A 14,851-nucleotide genomic window follows, 5' to 3' on the forward strand; every position below is an offset into this window, starting at 1 on the left:
TATTAAAGTATTTTAAAAAAACTATTAACAGTATAATATTATTCTTAAAATATTTGAATTCAAAATGAGAATTTTATTTGTGTTTAACAAATACTTGTCTGACTAAATTTTATTGTGAAAATATTAAAATATGTACAGACAACGACGGATAAATCCGACACCACTGACTGACATCCCCCCCATACTAAGATTCATTGTAAAAGGGCTGCTTCTCTGTCGGGATCGGCGTAATGTCATCATAGATTCTGCATAAACCACACGCAGCATCGCATAAAATACCCGTAAACTCATAGAAAATACGCAAAAGCATATGGTTTAGAAGAACCAAGTAAATTAATAGAATTTGATTGGCTAGATCGATTCCCACTGTAAAAAGTACAACTCGTTCTGTCGGATTTATCCGTCGTTGTCTGTATCTGATTACCTTTCGCCCCTGCACAAGAAAAATCATAATCAGCGCGGCCCAAGTTGGCAACTCACTGCCACAAAACATTTTAGCCACTCGCTCGTTTTAGGAGTACTGTCATGCTATCGACGAATGCATTCAGCTTTGATGGCGCCGACGTCGACCCTTTCATCCATGGCTGCAGCCTCGACTTCATTGGAATTGATCCTATGCTGAACATTGTCTTCGCAGACGAGGTCGAGAAAGAGCAGAAACGGCGGCGACACAGCGTCGATATGGTGGCGTTCCGACGCAACAGAAAGCAGAAGCAAAGCGGTTTGCGCAGTGAGTACCGCCGACTCGAGGGACAAGTCAAGAAAATTAGTGCAAAGGTGAGAATGGCCGCTGCTTGTAGCAGGTCCAGATCAACCAAGCCTAAATTCATGGTGGATACGTTACGTGAGCTGATGGTGGAAATTGAGGGACTTCGACACCAGAACATAGCCCTTCGCAACCAGATCGGTCTTCACAGTGAATTCCTGCAACTTCTGCACGAGGCAAACCAGCCCCAAGATGAGCAGAATGAGTCTATTTTGCCATGTATTGAAGAGCAGTCTGGCTGGCGCGTGCATTTCCCTGGTGGGGAGCCGTCGTTCTACTACCACCCATTCACACGAGGTATGTTCGACAACACCATGGATTCCTGTGCCTCTCAATTGTCTCCGACCGCTCTACCTGGTAGTGGCGTCGGAGAGTTCCTGGGCTGGAACGTGCGTCAGGCGACATTGGCTTCGGGCTTAGGCTGCCAATATCTTGTGGCAAAGGCGCGGTTCAGCAAGCGTGTGCAGTGTTCGCTTCGAGAAGCTTTCGAGGCGATGAAGAGGGAACGCATTGACTCATGGCCTGTGATTGTAACCCCAATGAACTGGAGCAGCAGCTCTTCGGACGTTAGCACAATTGTGCTACAGCGGTTTGATGACAACACGAGCGTACTTGTCCGGAGCGTGCAAGGTGAAGTGAATCTTCGTTACGTCTGCCTCGTGCAACGCTCCTGTTGGACCGAACGAGAGGGCAAGCGAGTTATCACGTACGGGATGGTGATCGCAGACTCGGAGGCTAATAAGCGAAATCGTTCGGTGGAGACGAATGATGGCGAGGTGGAGTGGATTCCGGAGGGAGGCGCGCACCTGACGCTGACGGAGGTAAATGACAAAACCACCGACGTTGTCTACGACCACTGGGGTGGCTGTCAAGGAACGCTGCACGCTCAATATTTATTCGTGCAGTGGGCGCACTACGCATTCCGCTGGGAACAAATGGTCGTACCCTCGCGTTTGCTTCATTCAGAAGCGTAATTGTTAGAGAGAGCGCTTCTCCGTGTAGAAGTAATTTGATATGCAGTGCTAACCAATTGTAAGGATCTTTTTGGGATCCCTCAATGAATTTGCACCTTTGACTACATGAATTCCTGTGTGAGCTCTGCCCATATATGACCAACATAAATTGTGTATCTTTCGAGGGGGGAAATGAGGGACTCGCGCTGGACACCAGCACCACTAACAACGGAGCAAGACGAGCAAGGTAGGCGAGTGCACTTTGTTAAGGGCAAGCCATCGTTTTACTTCCACCCGTTCACACGGAGTGAGTATGACGCTGTTCTCAAACGCTGCGACAAGACATTGGCATTCGAACCTCCGCAGATTGAGGTGGCTGGTGCTCTGTTTGGCTGGACAGTTCACCATGCCCCTTTGACCCGGAGAGCAGACGACTCGATCGTCGCTCACGCAAGGTTTACCAGACGAGTGCATTGCTCACTGGACGACGCAGACAAAATGCTGCATACTCTGGATATTGATGCTTGGCCGCTTGTTTTCACTCCTCCAACCTGGGAGTCCCATCAGCGTGAACAGACTTGCTGTCAAATCCTCCAAGAGTTCGATACGGACGCGTACGTACTCGTTCGCGATATTCCTGGTCCATTGCACTTCCGCTACATCAACCTCGCTCGACGGTCACTGACCAAAGAGCAGCCTGATGGTCGACGAATGGCAACATACGCCACGGTGATCACGGATTCGGAAGCCAATGCGCGTTGCCGCGCTGCCGAGCAGGCCGAGTTGTACATTCACTGGGTGCAGGAGGGCGGCACCTACATCAAATTCACGGAGATAGATGAAAATACGGTCGACGTGAGCTACGACCACTGGAGTAGCTGTCACGACGAGCTGCATGCCCGGCATCTGTTCGTTGGATGGGCTCAGTTTGCCATTCAAATCCAGCAGTGGGTTGTACCATCTCATCTATTGACTAGCTGAGATTCATGACAGTACTGGAGCAGGTTGTAACATTGAATTGCCCGTTGGAATGCAGCCATTGCTTCCCCGAATGACCCCGTCCGGAAAACAACCCAAGAAATATGTTGAGTTGATTGTAGTTTGCTTTACCTGCTCTATTATAGTAGATTTAGATTGCGTGAATCGTCATTGAAAACGGAGAGAATTGCGCAATCTGAGACCACTTCTATAAAGAAAAAACTGGCCTTGGTTCATGTTAGAAGAAATTGTTATGTATCAAATTCCGTGTCCTAAACGAATTTTCGTTGCTGTGGGGGTGATCATATCTTTCGTGGGAGTTTCCCTCGTAGCCGCCAGTACGATCGGGTTCCCAATTCCACTCATGATGCAATTCTCAACTTTTCCTATCGGCATTTTTACATCAACTATGATTTTGATCGCCTTGGGCTCAGTCCTGTTCGCGAACGAATCGCCACTCAAAGTTCATTTTGACAGATATAACAAGTATTTCCTGACGTTTATGGTGCTTTGTGGTTCGTTTCCGATCTACAAGGTGCTTTACGAGCAGGTATCCGAGCGATAACGTGGCTTACTAGTCGCCATTCTGCCAGTTTTTAAATTTGCTGGGAAGCATTTGATGGTGCACTCTACACGCGAGCTAGAAGACATGAAGCCGACACTGGTGGCATTATCGGTGGATTTCATGAGCACTCTATTCATTTCGGTGTGTTTGTCAACTGCAAAATTCATGTCGCTGACAATTCTCTTCATTGGGGCAGATATTGGCCAGTCCGTTCTCGAATTTCGAGAGATGCGAGCAAATTCGAAACTGTTGCTACAACTTCTCAACGACCGCAAACACTCCCAAGTCCACCAACATGGAGACGATTCCAGCTTGCTGACGATGGTACGTGCCACGATACGGGACTCCGGTAGCTTTCGAGCGAAATCCTTTCAAGGTGTGCGACTTTGGGCTTGTCTGCGTTATCCGCTTACAAAAGAAAAGGAGACAGAACTCAATTTACTCGATGCGTCAGGTGTATACCAACCGAAAGATGAACCAAGTAGCAACCTTTCCTCGAAGAGGTTAAGCATTCGACGGACCCAACTTGCTTCGATTACGCCGTTAAGGTTACAAGTAGCCCCCGCAGTGGAGCATTTAGCTGGAACTACACTAACCGCCACTCCGGATGAACAACACGATACGAATTCGAGGCGTGCGGAACGATCGAAGAAGCTTGTGGTCCAAGGTCTGCAGCTTCTGTTCCATTGTGAGTATGTGGTGCTGGTTGAGTACGTGGAATGCGTCGTCCCGCTAGTTTTCGTCGTGTTTCAAATCCATCCTCGAGAAACTACCAACTATCGCGTATTGTCCGGGTGGCGCTGGCAACTGGACCATGGAAGCCGCAGCTGATGTTCTGGTGCTAGTTGTGTTGGAAATTGGGTCTCCCCTTTTCCTGAACTCCTTCTTACAACGGAAATTTGCGTTGTCATCTTTGTACCAACTCGCATTTGTGATCGAAACTGAAGTGTATCCCGTACAAGCCATCCTTTTTGTCATGATCCTCGTCGTGTTGCAGTACGAACTCCAACATTTCGGTATCGTTAGCTTTGCCAGATTGACAACGTATCGCTCGGTCATCCTTCTAACTTATTTATCTGTATTTGACGGAGCGCAGGTGCAGACTTTACTCTCCGTTTTGAGTGGCTACAAGACAAAAAGCAATAATTATGATGATTTTGTTTTACCAACAAAGAAACAGTAGAATATCTTCGGGCAGAAACTTTATACGCTTGGTTCACCGTCGATTATAGTGCTCCCTCGACGATGCTGATGATACCACCGCCCAGCATTCGAACTCGGACTCGAGGTGTATGGTTGTCTCGTCGAGGAGCTGGGGGCGTTGACGCCAGATGAATGGATACGTACGTGCGCAAATTCCGAGGCGAATGTATGTAGGACGGATTGCTGGAGGTATGTTTTTTTTTAATGCTAGTTAATGTTTTAATCTTCTTTCAAGCAACTCCTGATGATTTTTCAAGCAAATCGGTGGTTTGCAAGCAAGTCCACGAATTCACCTTGCCAAGCTTTCTCACAACGTCGGCGAGTATTCGTGGAACATGCTTGATGTACGATGCTGCTACTATTTGCTTGTAGTACTTTTACACTACGCTACCGACAACTTGTTTGACTTGCTTACTCTTAGCTGCGTGACGAAGTACCACTAGATTTGCTCGGCAAGCACCTCCGAACGATTGCTTGTAAAAATGATTTCTCGTTTGGAAGGCGTTCAGCGGATCATCCAAGCCAGTGCTTCGCACGAAGTGGACGGAATGTGTACGTCGATTGGATCCGGCATGCTGCTTTCATGGAGCAGCTATTGTCTTCAACATGGCAACTCGCAGTTGAAGTCGAGGATTGCGGTGAATTCCTTTTGGCTTGCTCTAAAATACGTCATTTGTTGACGTACTTCAGTTCATCTCTCCGTTCTGTTCTCTGAAATCCAAGTAGTTTTCATCTCAGTTCTCCGGAATTAGTCGGTTTGTCGACATCATTCTTTGGAACCATCCGATAATGAACTGGGCCCATCGAACAAACAGGTTCTGCGCGTGAAGCTCGTCGTGGCAGCTAGCCCAGTGATCATAGTGTACGTCTATAGTGTTGGCGTTGATCTCGGTGAACTTGACGTAGCTGCCGCCTTCTTTGACCCACTCAATGCCATGATGACGCTGATAAGAGGCATGGTTTCGCGCATCGGCTTTTGAATCTGCAAGCACCATTGCATAAGTGATAGAACGCTCTCCGAAGCGAGATTTTCTTGGTAGTCGACGAGCAAGGCAGATGTAGCGGTAGCGCGGTTGACCTGGAAAATCGTGCACGATCACGTATGCACCCTCCTCGAACGCTTGCAACACCTGGCAAGAAGCTTGTTCGCGTTCGTTGTAGCCCCAGCTCGGCGGTGTTACAACCAGCAGCCACGATTTCATATTGGAATTGACTATCGATGCGTCAAGTGCGTCCAGCGAGCAGGAAACGCGCGTGGTAAACCTCACATGCGACACAAGAGAGCCGTCACCAGTTCTTCGAGTGAGTGGAGCACGATGCACAGTCCAGCCGAAAAGCGACCCCGCTACCTCTATTCGAGGAGGGTCGTGCGCCAGCGTATCGTCACAGCGCTGGAGAATATCGTCAAATTCCTTGCGTGTAAACGGATGGAAGTAAAACGACGTCGCCTCATCCTGGAAATACACTTGCCAGCCGGATTCATCGAGAGGTGGCCTCGACACCCACTTGGAAGCCTTGCTAGCTTCGCGAACTGGGAGAGAACTCGAAGGTTCCTCTGAGGACAGACCGCAATCTACAGCAGCTTCGTGGACTAGCGACCAGCAACGATTGTACTGCTGTAGCTGGTTACGAATCGCAAGTGCCTCAGTCCGCAGAGCGTCACTTTCCAGGGCGAGTTGATAAACCTCGTCGCTGATTCCTTCGTCATCGTTCGCTCTCCTCGCAACGCCCTCACTTAAAGCCGCGAGCTGCTGCTTCACTTGTTGCTCGAGTCGTTCCCGCTCTTGGTGCATCTGCTGGAGTTCCAGTTTCGTCCTGGCTCGACACCGTGCAATGCATTGGCGTCGTCGCTGAAGTCTCATCTCTTCCTCGACCTCCTTCGCCCATGATGCAGCAGTCGAAGCGGCCCAGTCGCGCGTCGGAGTCGAAGGCTCAGCAGTGTCCATTTTGCCAACCACAGAAGGCGACACGGTGGTGAGTCTAATGTTGCAAGTGATGTGATACCGTTGCGATCGAAGACGAGGCGACACCGGAGTGCACTGGATAAGAGCATACCAGCTGTGGTCCGTACAGGAGCAACTCTGCGATGGTGACCCTCCTCAGACGAATTATTTTTTGAGTATTTTTGAACACCATAAAGCTGGTACAAGTGCTGGTGCCATTATTTTGGGGGGGGGTTAATGAGGTCCTCTATTTGTGTTTAACTAGAAACTATAGAGCCCTGAAAGTCGCTGGGGGCGTCGAAGCCCAATATCTCTGTGGGATTTTAACCCAATGTTGATGTATCGAGGCCGAGGTGAACGGCAGATGAACTTTACGGAAGCAGGAGGGTCACCAAGATCTCCCGCCACGATGGATCACGATAATCGTGCAACACGAAGGCTCCACCAAGTCCTCCGCGTTTTGGTGGGCAGACTTGAACACTTGAGGGTCACCACGTCCTCAGTGGTTTGGTGCTGGGTCAGAATCGCTACGGGGCACCAGGTCCGTCGCGATGTGGTGGGAAATCTTGATCACGGGAGGGGTCACCATGCCCTCCGTGCCTTGGTACTTAAGCAGCTGATGCTTGAGCTGTCCGAGCGCGAGGGTGTACCATGTCCTGGCGCCTTGGTAGATAACTGGAACACTGGAGGGGTTACCGGATCCTCCGTGCTTTGGCAGCGAGATCTTGAACGCGATGGGTCCGCCAGGTCCGTCGCGGCTTGGTGTGTGATCTTGTGTACACGCAGGGGTCACCAGGCCCCACATGCTGCAGCGTAGTTGATAATCTTGGTGGTATTCGCCAAGCACGGCGCTGCTTCCGCGCCCGGCGTACAGGAACACCCCATCCCTTCTTCTCGGCCCCACGCGGGGGGACTTCGCATCCGAAAAGGGGGATCCTCCGAAGAGGCGCTGGAGGTATTCCGGAGACCACTTTAGCCAATCGGCGCGAATTGCGAAGTGCTGGTGCCATTATTGGAGCGATTCCCGCTATTCTGGGATGCCAAAACATAGGTTTAGCTGGTGCGCACAGATTTAGAAAAGTACGTGCCACTTTGTTCCGCATCTATTATAATATGAGCTACGAGGGCAACGACGAGAGCATTGTGCTCATTCTGATGCTTGCACTCACCGCCCAAGGCCAGAGAGAGAAGCGTGATCGTCAGCGCGGCCAACACTACCTCACGAGAGCCGACCTCCACCCGGAGCCACGATATGGAACGGCATGGGAGGCGATGTACGGCGCTGGAAATGGCAGAGCATTTATCACTACGACCGGATTTGATGTTAGCTGCTTTCACTACTTGCTTTCGCACTTTGAACTCAGGTAGGGTGCAAACAGGCAATGGCATGAGTTGGCACCTTTATTTTCACCTAACGCCGGAGGAGTGTGGGATGCTGTCGAGTAGCTGTCCTCTTCATTGCTCAAAGCTCTTTCGTCGTCAACATCGTTCTTCATAGACACCTTTTCTTCGATCCGGCGCTGGATCTGACGGGTACCTCGAATCCGCCGTTGGCTTCTTGACGTTTAGCAACGCTTGGAATTTCTTCTTGAGCGACACCAGTTCGCGCTCTGCGCAGTTGGTTTCGACCGCATAGTCTTCATAGCTGTGCCGCACTCACTCCCATTCATTCGCACCCGTCGGTAGAACGTCACTAATGAATTCCAGGAGGACGTCCACATCGTGGGGGCTGTCATTCTCGACACCTGCGACCCTCCCGCGCCTTGTCATGATGATGCTTGCGGTTGGTGATAACAGCTCAAAGGCTTAAATAGGTTCTTCTACACACCTATAAGTTAAGAATTCCCAGCTTCTGCTCGCTCCGCTGCTGTCGCCCGGCCTCTGTGTCCACCTCCGCATCCGTGGTGGGCAGTCTGGGGTCTTGAGATTGATGCGGGACAGACCTTTGATGCGGAAAAGTGAGTGCGGCTTGTTAGTTGAAATTATTAGTATTGACAGGTAGGGCGCTTAATTGAGGTCATTTTATTCATGTTCGCAGGTTTATTCTGCCAAAACCCAGATCCATGATCTGAAAGAGGGGGGGGGGGGCTCTTTCAGATTTTGAGTCTGAACCGCTGCCTTTAATCACTTGAAGAATAAAATGGTTTTTCAATGTATGGGGTAGGGCAAATCATGGATCTGAACCAGTTCAAAAGGCTGCGGGGATCGCTCCAATAAATGTTGTCTGCAGACTCTGATGCGTAAGTGTAGTGACCATCGTGGACTAAGGGTAAGTAGGCCCAAATTGGCGCACTTTTGTACAAAACTGCAAAACTTTTGGACTCTAAACAGAATGACCAGAATCTGATTGCATCAGGCAAAAGCGACAGAACTCCACTTTATGACAGTGCTAGAAGCATGCGAATAGTTTGCTTCACCTGACTCACACAATCGAAATCTACTATAATAGAGCAGGTGAAGCAAACTACAATCAACTCAACATATTTCTTGGGTTGTTTTCCGGACGGGGTCATTCGGGGAAGCAATGTGTAAGGACCGAGACGTGACGAGCACGTCAAGGCCCGCATATCCAAACTACAACATCCACTATTACGCAAAGACAAGTGGGTAAGTAAAGACCATGCACTGTGGTGCATGATCTCTGTCGTGCACATTTACTTTTGTATAGCGCACGTCAACCCACTTCAACTTGAAGTGGATTGACCAATCAAATTCATTCATTTTAGCACCGCCTTGGGCACTGCCCAGACGGCCGGCCACAGGGCCTTAACCAACTAATATCACTTTGCAATTTGCGTCTAACCACCTACACGCTTCCACATCGCGGACTACCTTCACTCGCGGCCTTCAACTAGCTCAAGCCTTACATCTGGTAGCACTTACGGTCATTTTCGCCGGGCAAGTGGTCAGAAGATCTTCAATCGACCGACTCGACTCGCTACTTCGGCTTTCAGCTCGACTACTGCTAAATTATCCGGGTTAGGGTTACTGCTTTCGCATATACTGCTACTCTACGTGTTCTCTGACTTAGCGGCATTAACGCTTTTCGCTAGCCGTATAAAGTCTTGCATAATCGACATTAACGCTTTTCGCTAGTCGATTACGCTAACTAGCCTCACGCTTTTTGCTAACGGTTAGTTATCCGAAGGATTTGTACTAGTTTAACGCTTTTCGCTTCACTAGTCACCTTCCCGCACGTAAGCCTAGTATATTGCGAAAACCTTTGGCCTTGTATGACCAAGGTGAACAACCAAAAAAGTAAAAACCTCAACTCAAACCCAGACCCTAATCTACAAGCAGTAGATCGACTTCGTATTAAGGGATTAAACTCAGTTAATCGTCTTGCAAGCTTAACTCACCACTTACAAGACCAGGAGAAGAGTTTCCACTCTAAGTCCGAGCGTATACTTTATCGAGAAGCTTGCCGTATCCTAAGTTTACAAGTGGTGCGTATTCATAACACACTCACTACTGTATTCGACCGTGAACTTAAGGAGAGCTCGCGTAAAAGAGCACTTGAAGAGGCTCAAAAGGAAGAGCTACTTGTTCAGGGTTTCTGCCAGAAGAAATCCAATTACAAGGCAAAGCGCCAACGCTTGAATTAGCGCTAAGTAGCGTTGTTTAAGTGTTGTTTTAAACTTTTTTCGCATTGTTTTAGTGTAATTGCACTTTGGCTCAGCCAATCAGTAGTTGCCTAAACCCCAGCACCCGTATAATTCCGAATTTGAGAATCCGCGTAATTTTCAGTCGTTTCCTGAATTTTCGCGTAATTTTCGAGTAAGCTTTGGGTATTTTTCCAGTCTATGCCTAAGCGAACTGCTCGTGAGTGGGAAGAAGATCAGCAACATCGTCTCATTCTCACCATTGAACAAGCCGTTCAACGCACTTTCACAGTTCGTGCTGCTATCCATTTGCAGTACGAGGTTACTTGCTTGACGGAACATCTCCGTGAAGTTTTCTTTCCGTTTTTCGAAACTCACCTCGACCGTGTTATCGAGACTGAGTTTGGACTGTTTCTCTACGAGACCGTCGACAACTTGAACACCTGCGTCAACCGCATCGACACCGAAGTTCGTGCTTTTGTTGATCGCGTTATCAGCATCAAGCGCGCCCGTTTCGAGTAGCTGTTGACAGTGTCGTTATAGCTCTAGTTCTAGTAGCTAGCAGCTGTACATTCGTAACGTAACTTTAATCAGCTTTTAGCTCAAGTTACACTATCATGACTTCGTTAAATCCTGGCGGATGGTCTGCTGACCGTCTGACACAGTCTGTGGTCGAAATGGCGCAGAAGCAACAAGCACTAATCGACGTTTTGACTTCGCAACGCAAGGAAGTCAAAGTTGAAGGTATAAGCCTACCTCGCTTCTATGGAAACATGGGTGACTCGGTTGAATTGTACTTCGACCAAGTTATTCATTACTTTGAGGCGAAGAACATTAATTGGCAAGATGAGAATCAGAGTAAGCGCATCATTGCCATGATGACTGCCAATTTCAGGGGAAATGCTGCTGCATGGTACATGCTTTGCAGGGATTCCATTAGTGACGTCCAAGACTTGATCCAGAAGCTCACGAAGGAATTTGTTCCTCCGGATCTTCAGGAGCGTCTTCGAGATCGACTGTACAGTCTCAAGCAAAAACGTTGTTCTAGCTTGGAGGACTACATCTCTCAGTTCCGCGTTGCTATCATGCAAGTCAAGGACATGAGTGAGCTTGACAAGATCACGTACTTCATTCGAGGTCTTGTTAGCCCCACAAAAGAAGAAGTTCAGTATCGTCGCTGCACGACGGTATCTGAGGCTCTCTCAATTGCACTCGAGTATGACAGATCACACTTTCGTGCTGGTCCGTTTCAGAAGAATCGTTGGACACCTCCAAGATCTTTTGGACGTTCCAACTCCACGTCATTCGCTCGTTCCAACACGGCTCCACAGCGTCCTGCTGAGAATGAACCTGAGCCTATGGAAATCGACACTGGTCATGTGCATAACCCCCGCCGTGACAATTATCGTCGCCCTGTTCAGAACAATAACCGCAACAGTGGCAACCCGAAGAAGTGTCGGTACTGTAAGAATCCTGGTCACACGATTGAACAGTGCTTCAAGCTTCAAAATCGACAGTATCATGGAGCGAACAACAGCTATCAGTCTAACACTAAGCGTGGTCTGTTCGCTGTTCACACTTTGGCCACTGAAAAGCCAAAGTCCGTTGAAGTTGTTGAGATAAATGATCTCAACGCTGCTACCATCCAGTCACTACCAGCTCCGAATGAGTTGATTCGGAAGCCAGGTCTGTGTGAAGGCAAACGTGTTACCATTATGTTAGACACGGGAGCCACATGCAATGTCATTCGTCCTGGATTGGTGGATACTATTCCTGACACCATGATCTCTCGAGTCACCTTGTTTGACGGAAGCACAACGAAGAAACGTGCCGTTCACAAAGGCAAGGTCAGGATGGTTATCGATTCAGAGACTTAGAGGTCCTGGAATGGTCTATGAGTCCTGAACACGATGTCATTTTCGGAAAACCTTGGTTTACCAAGTACCAACCAATTATTGATTGGCGTACTCATCACCTGCAGTTCAAACCGCAAGGAATGAAGCCAGTGTTGCGCAAGGTGGAAGTATCTGGTGCTGAGTTCAAAGCCAAAGCCAAGCGCCATGACTACGATGAGATTTACCGCGTCAAAATTACTCCAGCTCAACCCGTCACGGAGGAACCACAAGAAATTGTGCCTCTCCTTGATGAGTTTGCTGACGTGTTTCCAGACGTTTTACCCGATGGGTTACCTCCTCATCGACGCGTGGAATTCGAGCTCAACATGAAGTCAGATGCTATGCCAAGCACACGCGCACCTTTTCGGCTCTCGAAGACAGAACAAGATGCCCTTGATCTATTTGTCGAAGAAAAGTTGAAGAAAGGTTGGATCGAACTATCCGATTCACCTTGGGTTTCCAACATCTTTGGTATCCCGAAGAAAGACCCGAAATCAGGGAAACAACTTTCTCGAGCTGAGTGCCTACGGTCGGGAAATGCCACGTTACCGATTCGTTGGGTGATTGATTATCGTTGGCTCAACTCGCAAACGATCATCGCCAGAATTCCACTCCCAAGAGTTGACGAAACATTTGACAAGATGTATGGATGCATCATCTTCTCAGTCTTGGATCTCGCGCAAGGTTACCATCAGATGAGGATTGCCTTGAAAAGTCGTCAGTACACAGCGTTCCGCACTCATTCTGAGACCTGTCAGTGGTGTGTTGCGCCAATGGGTCTTGCTGGAATGCCAGGTGTCTGGTCACGTCTTATGCGTGTCCTACTAGGCAAATATCCGTTTATCGTGGTGTATCTGGATGACATTTGTGTATTTTCCAAGAACATGAAGGAGCATCTGCAGCATCTCCGCACGCTCTTCGAAGTGTTACGCAGAGAGAAGCTGTACTGTCATCGTTCGAAATGTCATTTTGGGCAGAATCAAGTTCAGTTCCTGGGCCACACCGTGTCAAGTCAAGGTATTGCGGTGGATTCCAAGAAAACTGAAGTGATCGCCAATTGGCCAATTCCCATGAACCAAAAGCAATTGCAAAGCTTTTTGGGTCTAGCAGGCTACTACCGTCGCTTCATTTACAACTACGCGACAATCGCCTTACCGTTTGGACCTCTAGTCAAGAAGGACCATACCTGGAATTGGAATTAAGAGCATGATACCGCCTTCAGCAAGCTAAAATCAGCATTGCAATCCGCCCCAGTCCTGACTTTACCGGATTTCTCTCTTCAGTTCATCGTGACAACCGATGCTTCAGGATATTGTGTGGGTGGAGTACTTTCGCAAAAGCACAACGGACACGATCATCCGTTAGCTTTCCTCTCCAAGAAGTTGGGTGTGCATGAACAAAATTGGCCTACCCACGAGAAGGAACTCTATGCAATTAAGCTGTCGCTGGAAAAATGGCGTCATTACCTCTATGGTCGTCATTTCGACATCTACACGGACAACAGTGCATGTCAGTGGTTGTTACACCACCCGAAGGTTTCTTCGAAGCTTGCACGCTTCTTGACCTTCTTTGCTCAGTTCGACTTCACCCTGCATCACCTGAAAGGATCGATGAATGTCGTAGCTGATACACTGTCCCGTCCTCCAATGGATTCAACTCCGACTGCGTTGATATCACCACAATTGGCTCCGCCTCTTGTCTGCACAATCAGTTTTCATTATTGTGAGTCTGAAAGTGATAAACCGACATCGAGTTTTCGCGTAATTAGCAATCTACGCACAGTCAATGCTTCGCTATTGACTCCAGACAGTCAAATCGCGACGGTTCCAGTCTCACAGAGTATTGCGCGTTCCGCTATCAATACGATCAACTTTCATACGTGTACACCGCAGTGTGCCAGTTTTGGATCACGCTACCGTGCACAGCAACATGATGGAGACTCCCAGAAGGTGAATACGACCATGATATCTGCAGCTCTCTCGCCTGTTGAATTTTCGGGGGAGGAGATGGCGGATGTTTCTACTGGTCACATCGCCTTACATGATCTTTCCGATGGTTATCTCTACACTCCTGTTCAAGATGCAGAAATTGCCACATCAGTTGTGCAAATGCAACATGCAAGTTCGCTAGGATGGACTTCGAATCTCAAAGAAGAGTTCATCAAAGCCTACCGCACTGATCCCGGATTTCGTGACAAGTGTCGTAGTCCGCATGATCCATACATACTCAAGGATCAATTGCTTTATGTGCAATTCACGGACAACAAGGAGTCCAAAGTGATGAGACTTTGTGTCCCGAAATCGCAGCGCAATCATCTAAGGACGAATATTATTGAGCAATTTCATGATTCCAGTATTGCCGCGCACCCAGGAATTCGTCGTACGTACCTCCGTATCAAGCAATGGTACTACTGGGCGTCGCTTCATGAAGACGTTTCTGATTACGTGCAAAGTTGTGAAACATGCACACGTTGGAAGCACAGCAACGCCAAGAAGAATGGCAAGCTGATTCCAATTCCGATTCCTAAGGAATGTTGGGAAGTCGTCTCCATAGATTTCGTTACTGGATTGCCAGAATCAGATGGCTATGATGCTATCATGACCATCGTGGACAAGTTATCCAAGCGTCCGATCTACTGTCCCGTTCACACTACCGATGATGCCAAAGAAATCGCTCATTATTTCTTCGACAACGTCGTTCGGCATCATGGAGTGCCTGCAGTGGTAATCAGTGATCGTGATCCCAAATTCACATCGCGATTTTGGAAATCTCTCGCGCAGGTCATGGGTATACAATTGAATATGACAACGTCGTACCGCGCTCAAGCTGACGGCCAAACTGAACGTCAAAACCTGGTACTAGAAGACGCACTTCGTTGCATGGTCTCGTATCATGGTGATGACTGGGCTGCCAAGTTGGGGACGATTGAGTATGCTCATGCCACGC

General features: G+C 48.5%; 2 protein-coding genes across 2 annotated transcripts; one reads left to right on the top strand and one right to left on the bottom strand.

The window, feature by feature from the left end:
• Window positions 1-615: 615 nt before the first annotated feature.
• Window positions 616-1,740, top strand: KRP23_4321 (uncharacterized protein; the record flags this gene model as incomplete). Its single annotated transcript, XM_067889263.1, has 1 exon — window positions 616-1,740. The coding sequence occupies one exon, from the start codon at window positions 616-618 to the stop codon at window positions 1,738-1,740; it is 1,125 nt and encodes a 374-aa protein (XP_067748439.1).
• A 3,459-nt stretch (window positions 1,741-5,199) lies between these two features.
• Window positions 5,200-6,411, bottom strand: KRP23_4322 (uncharacterized protein; the record flags this gene model as incomplete). The annotated part of the gene is made up of 1 exon (XM_067889265.1): window positions 5,200-6,411. The coding sequence occupies one exon, from the start codon at window positions 6,409-6,411 to the stop codon at window positions 5,200-5,202; it is 1,212 nt and encodes a 403-aa protein (XP_067748440.1).
• Window positions 6,412-14,851: the final 8,440 nt, after the last annotated feature.

Source organism: Phytophthora ramorum (genome assembly GCF_020800215.1).
Source record: "Phytophthora ramorum isolate Pr-102 chromosome Unknown Phyram_PR-102_s0003, whole genome shotgun sequence".
In the NCBI taxonomy this organism is placed as follows: domain Eukaryota; phylum Oomycota; class Peronosporomycetes; order Peronosporales; family Peronosporaceae; genus Phytophthora; species Phytophthora ramorum.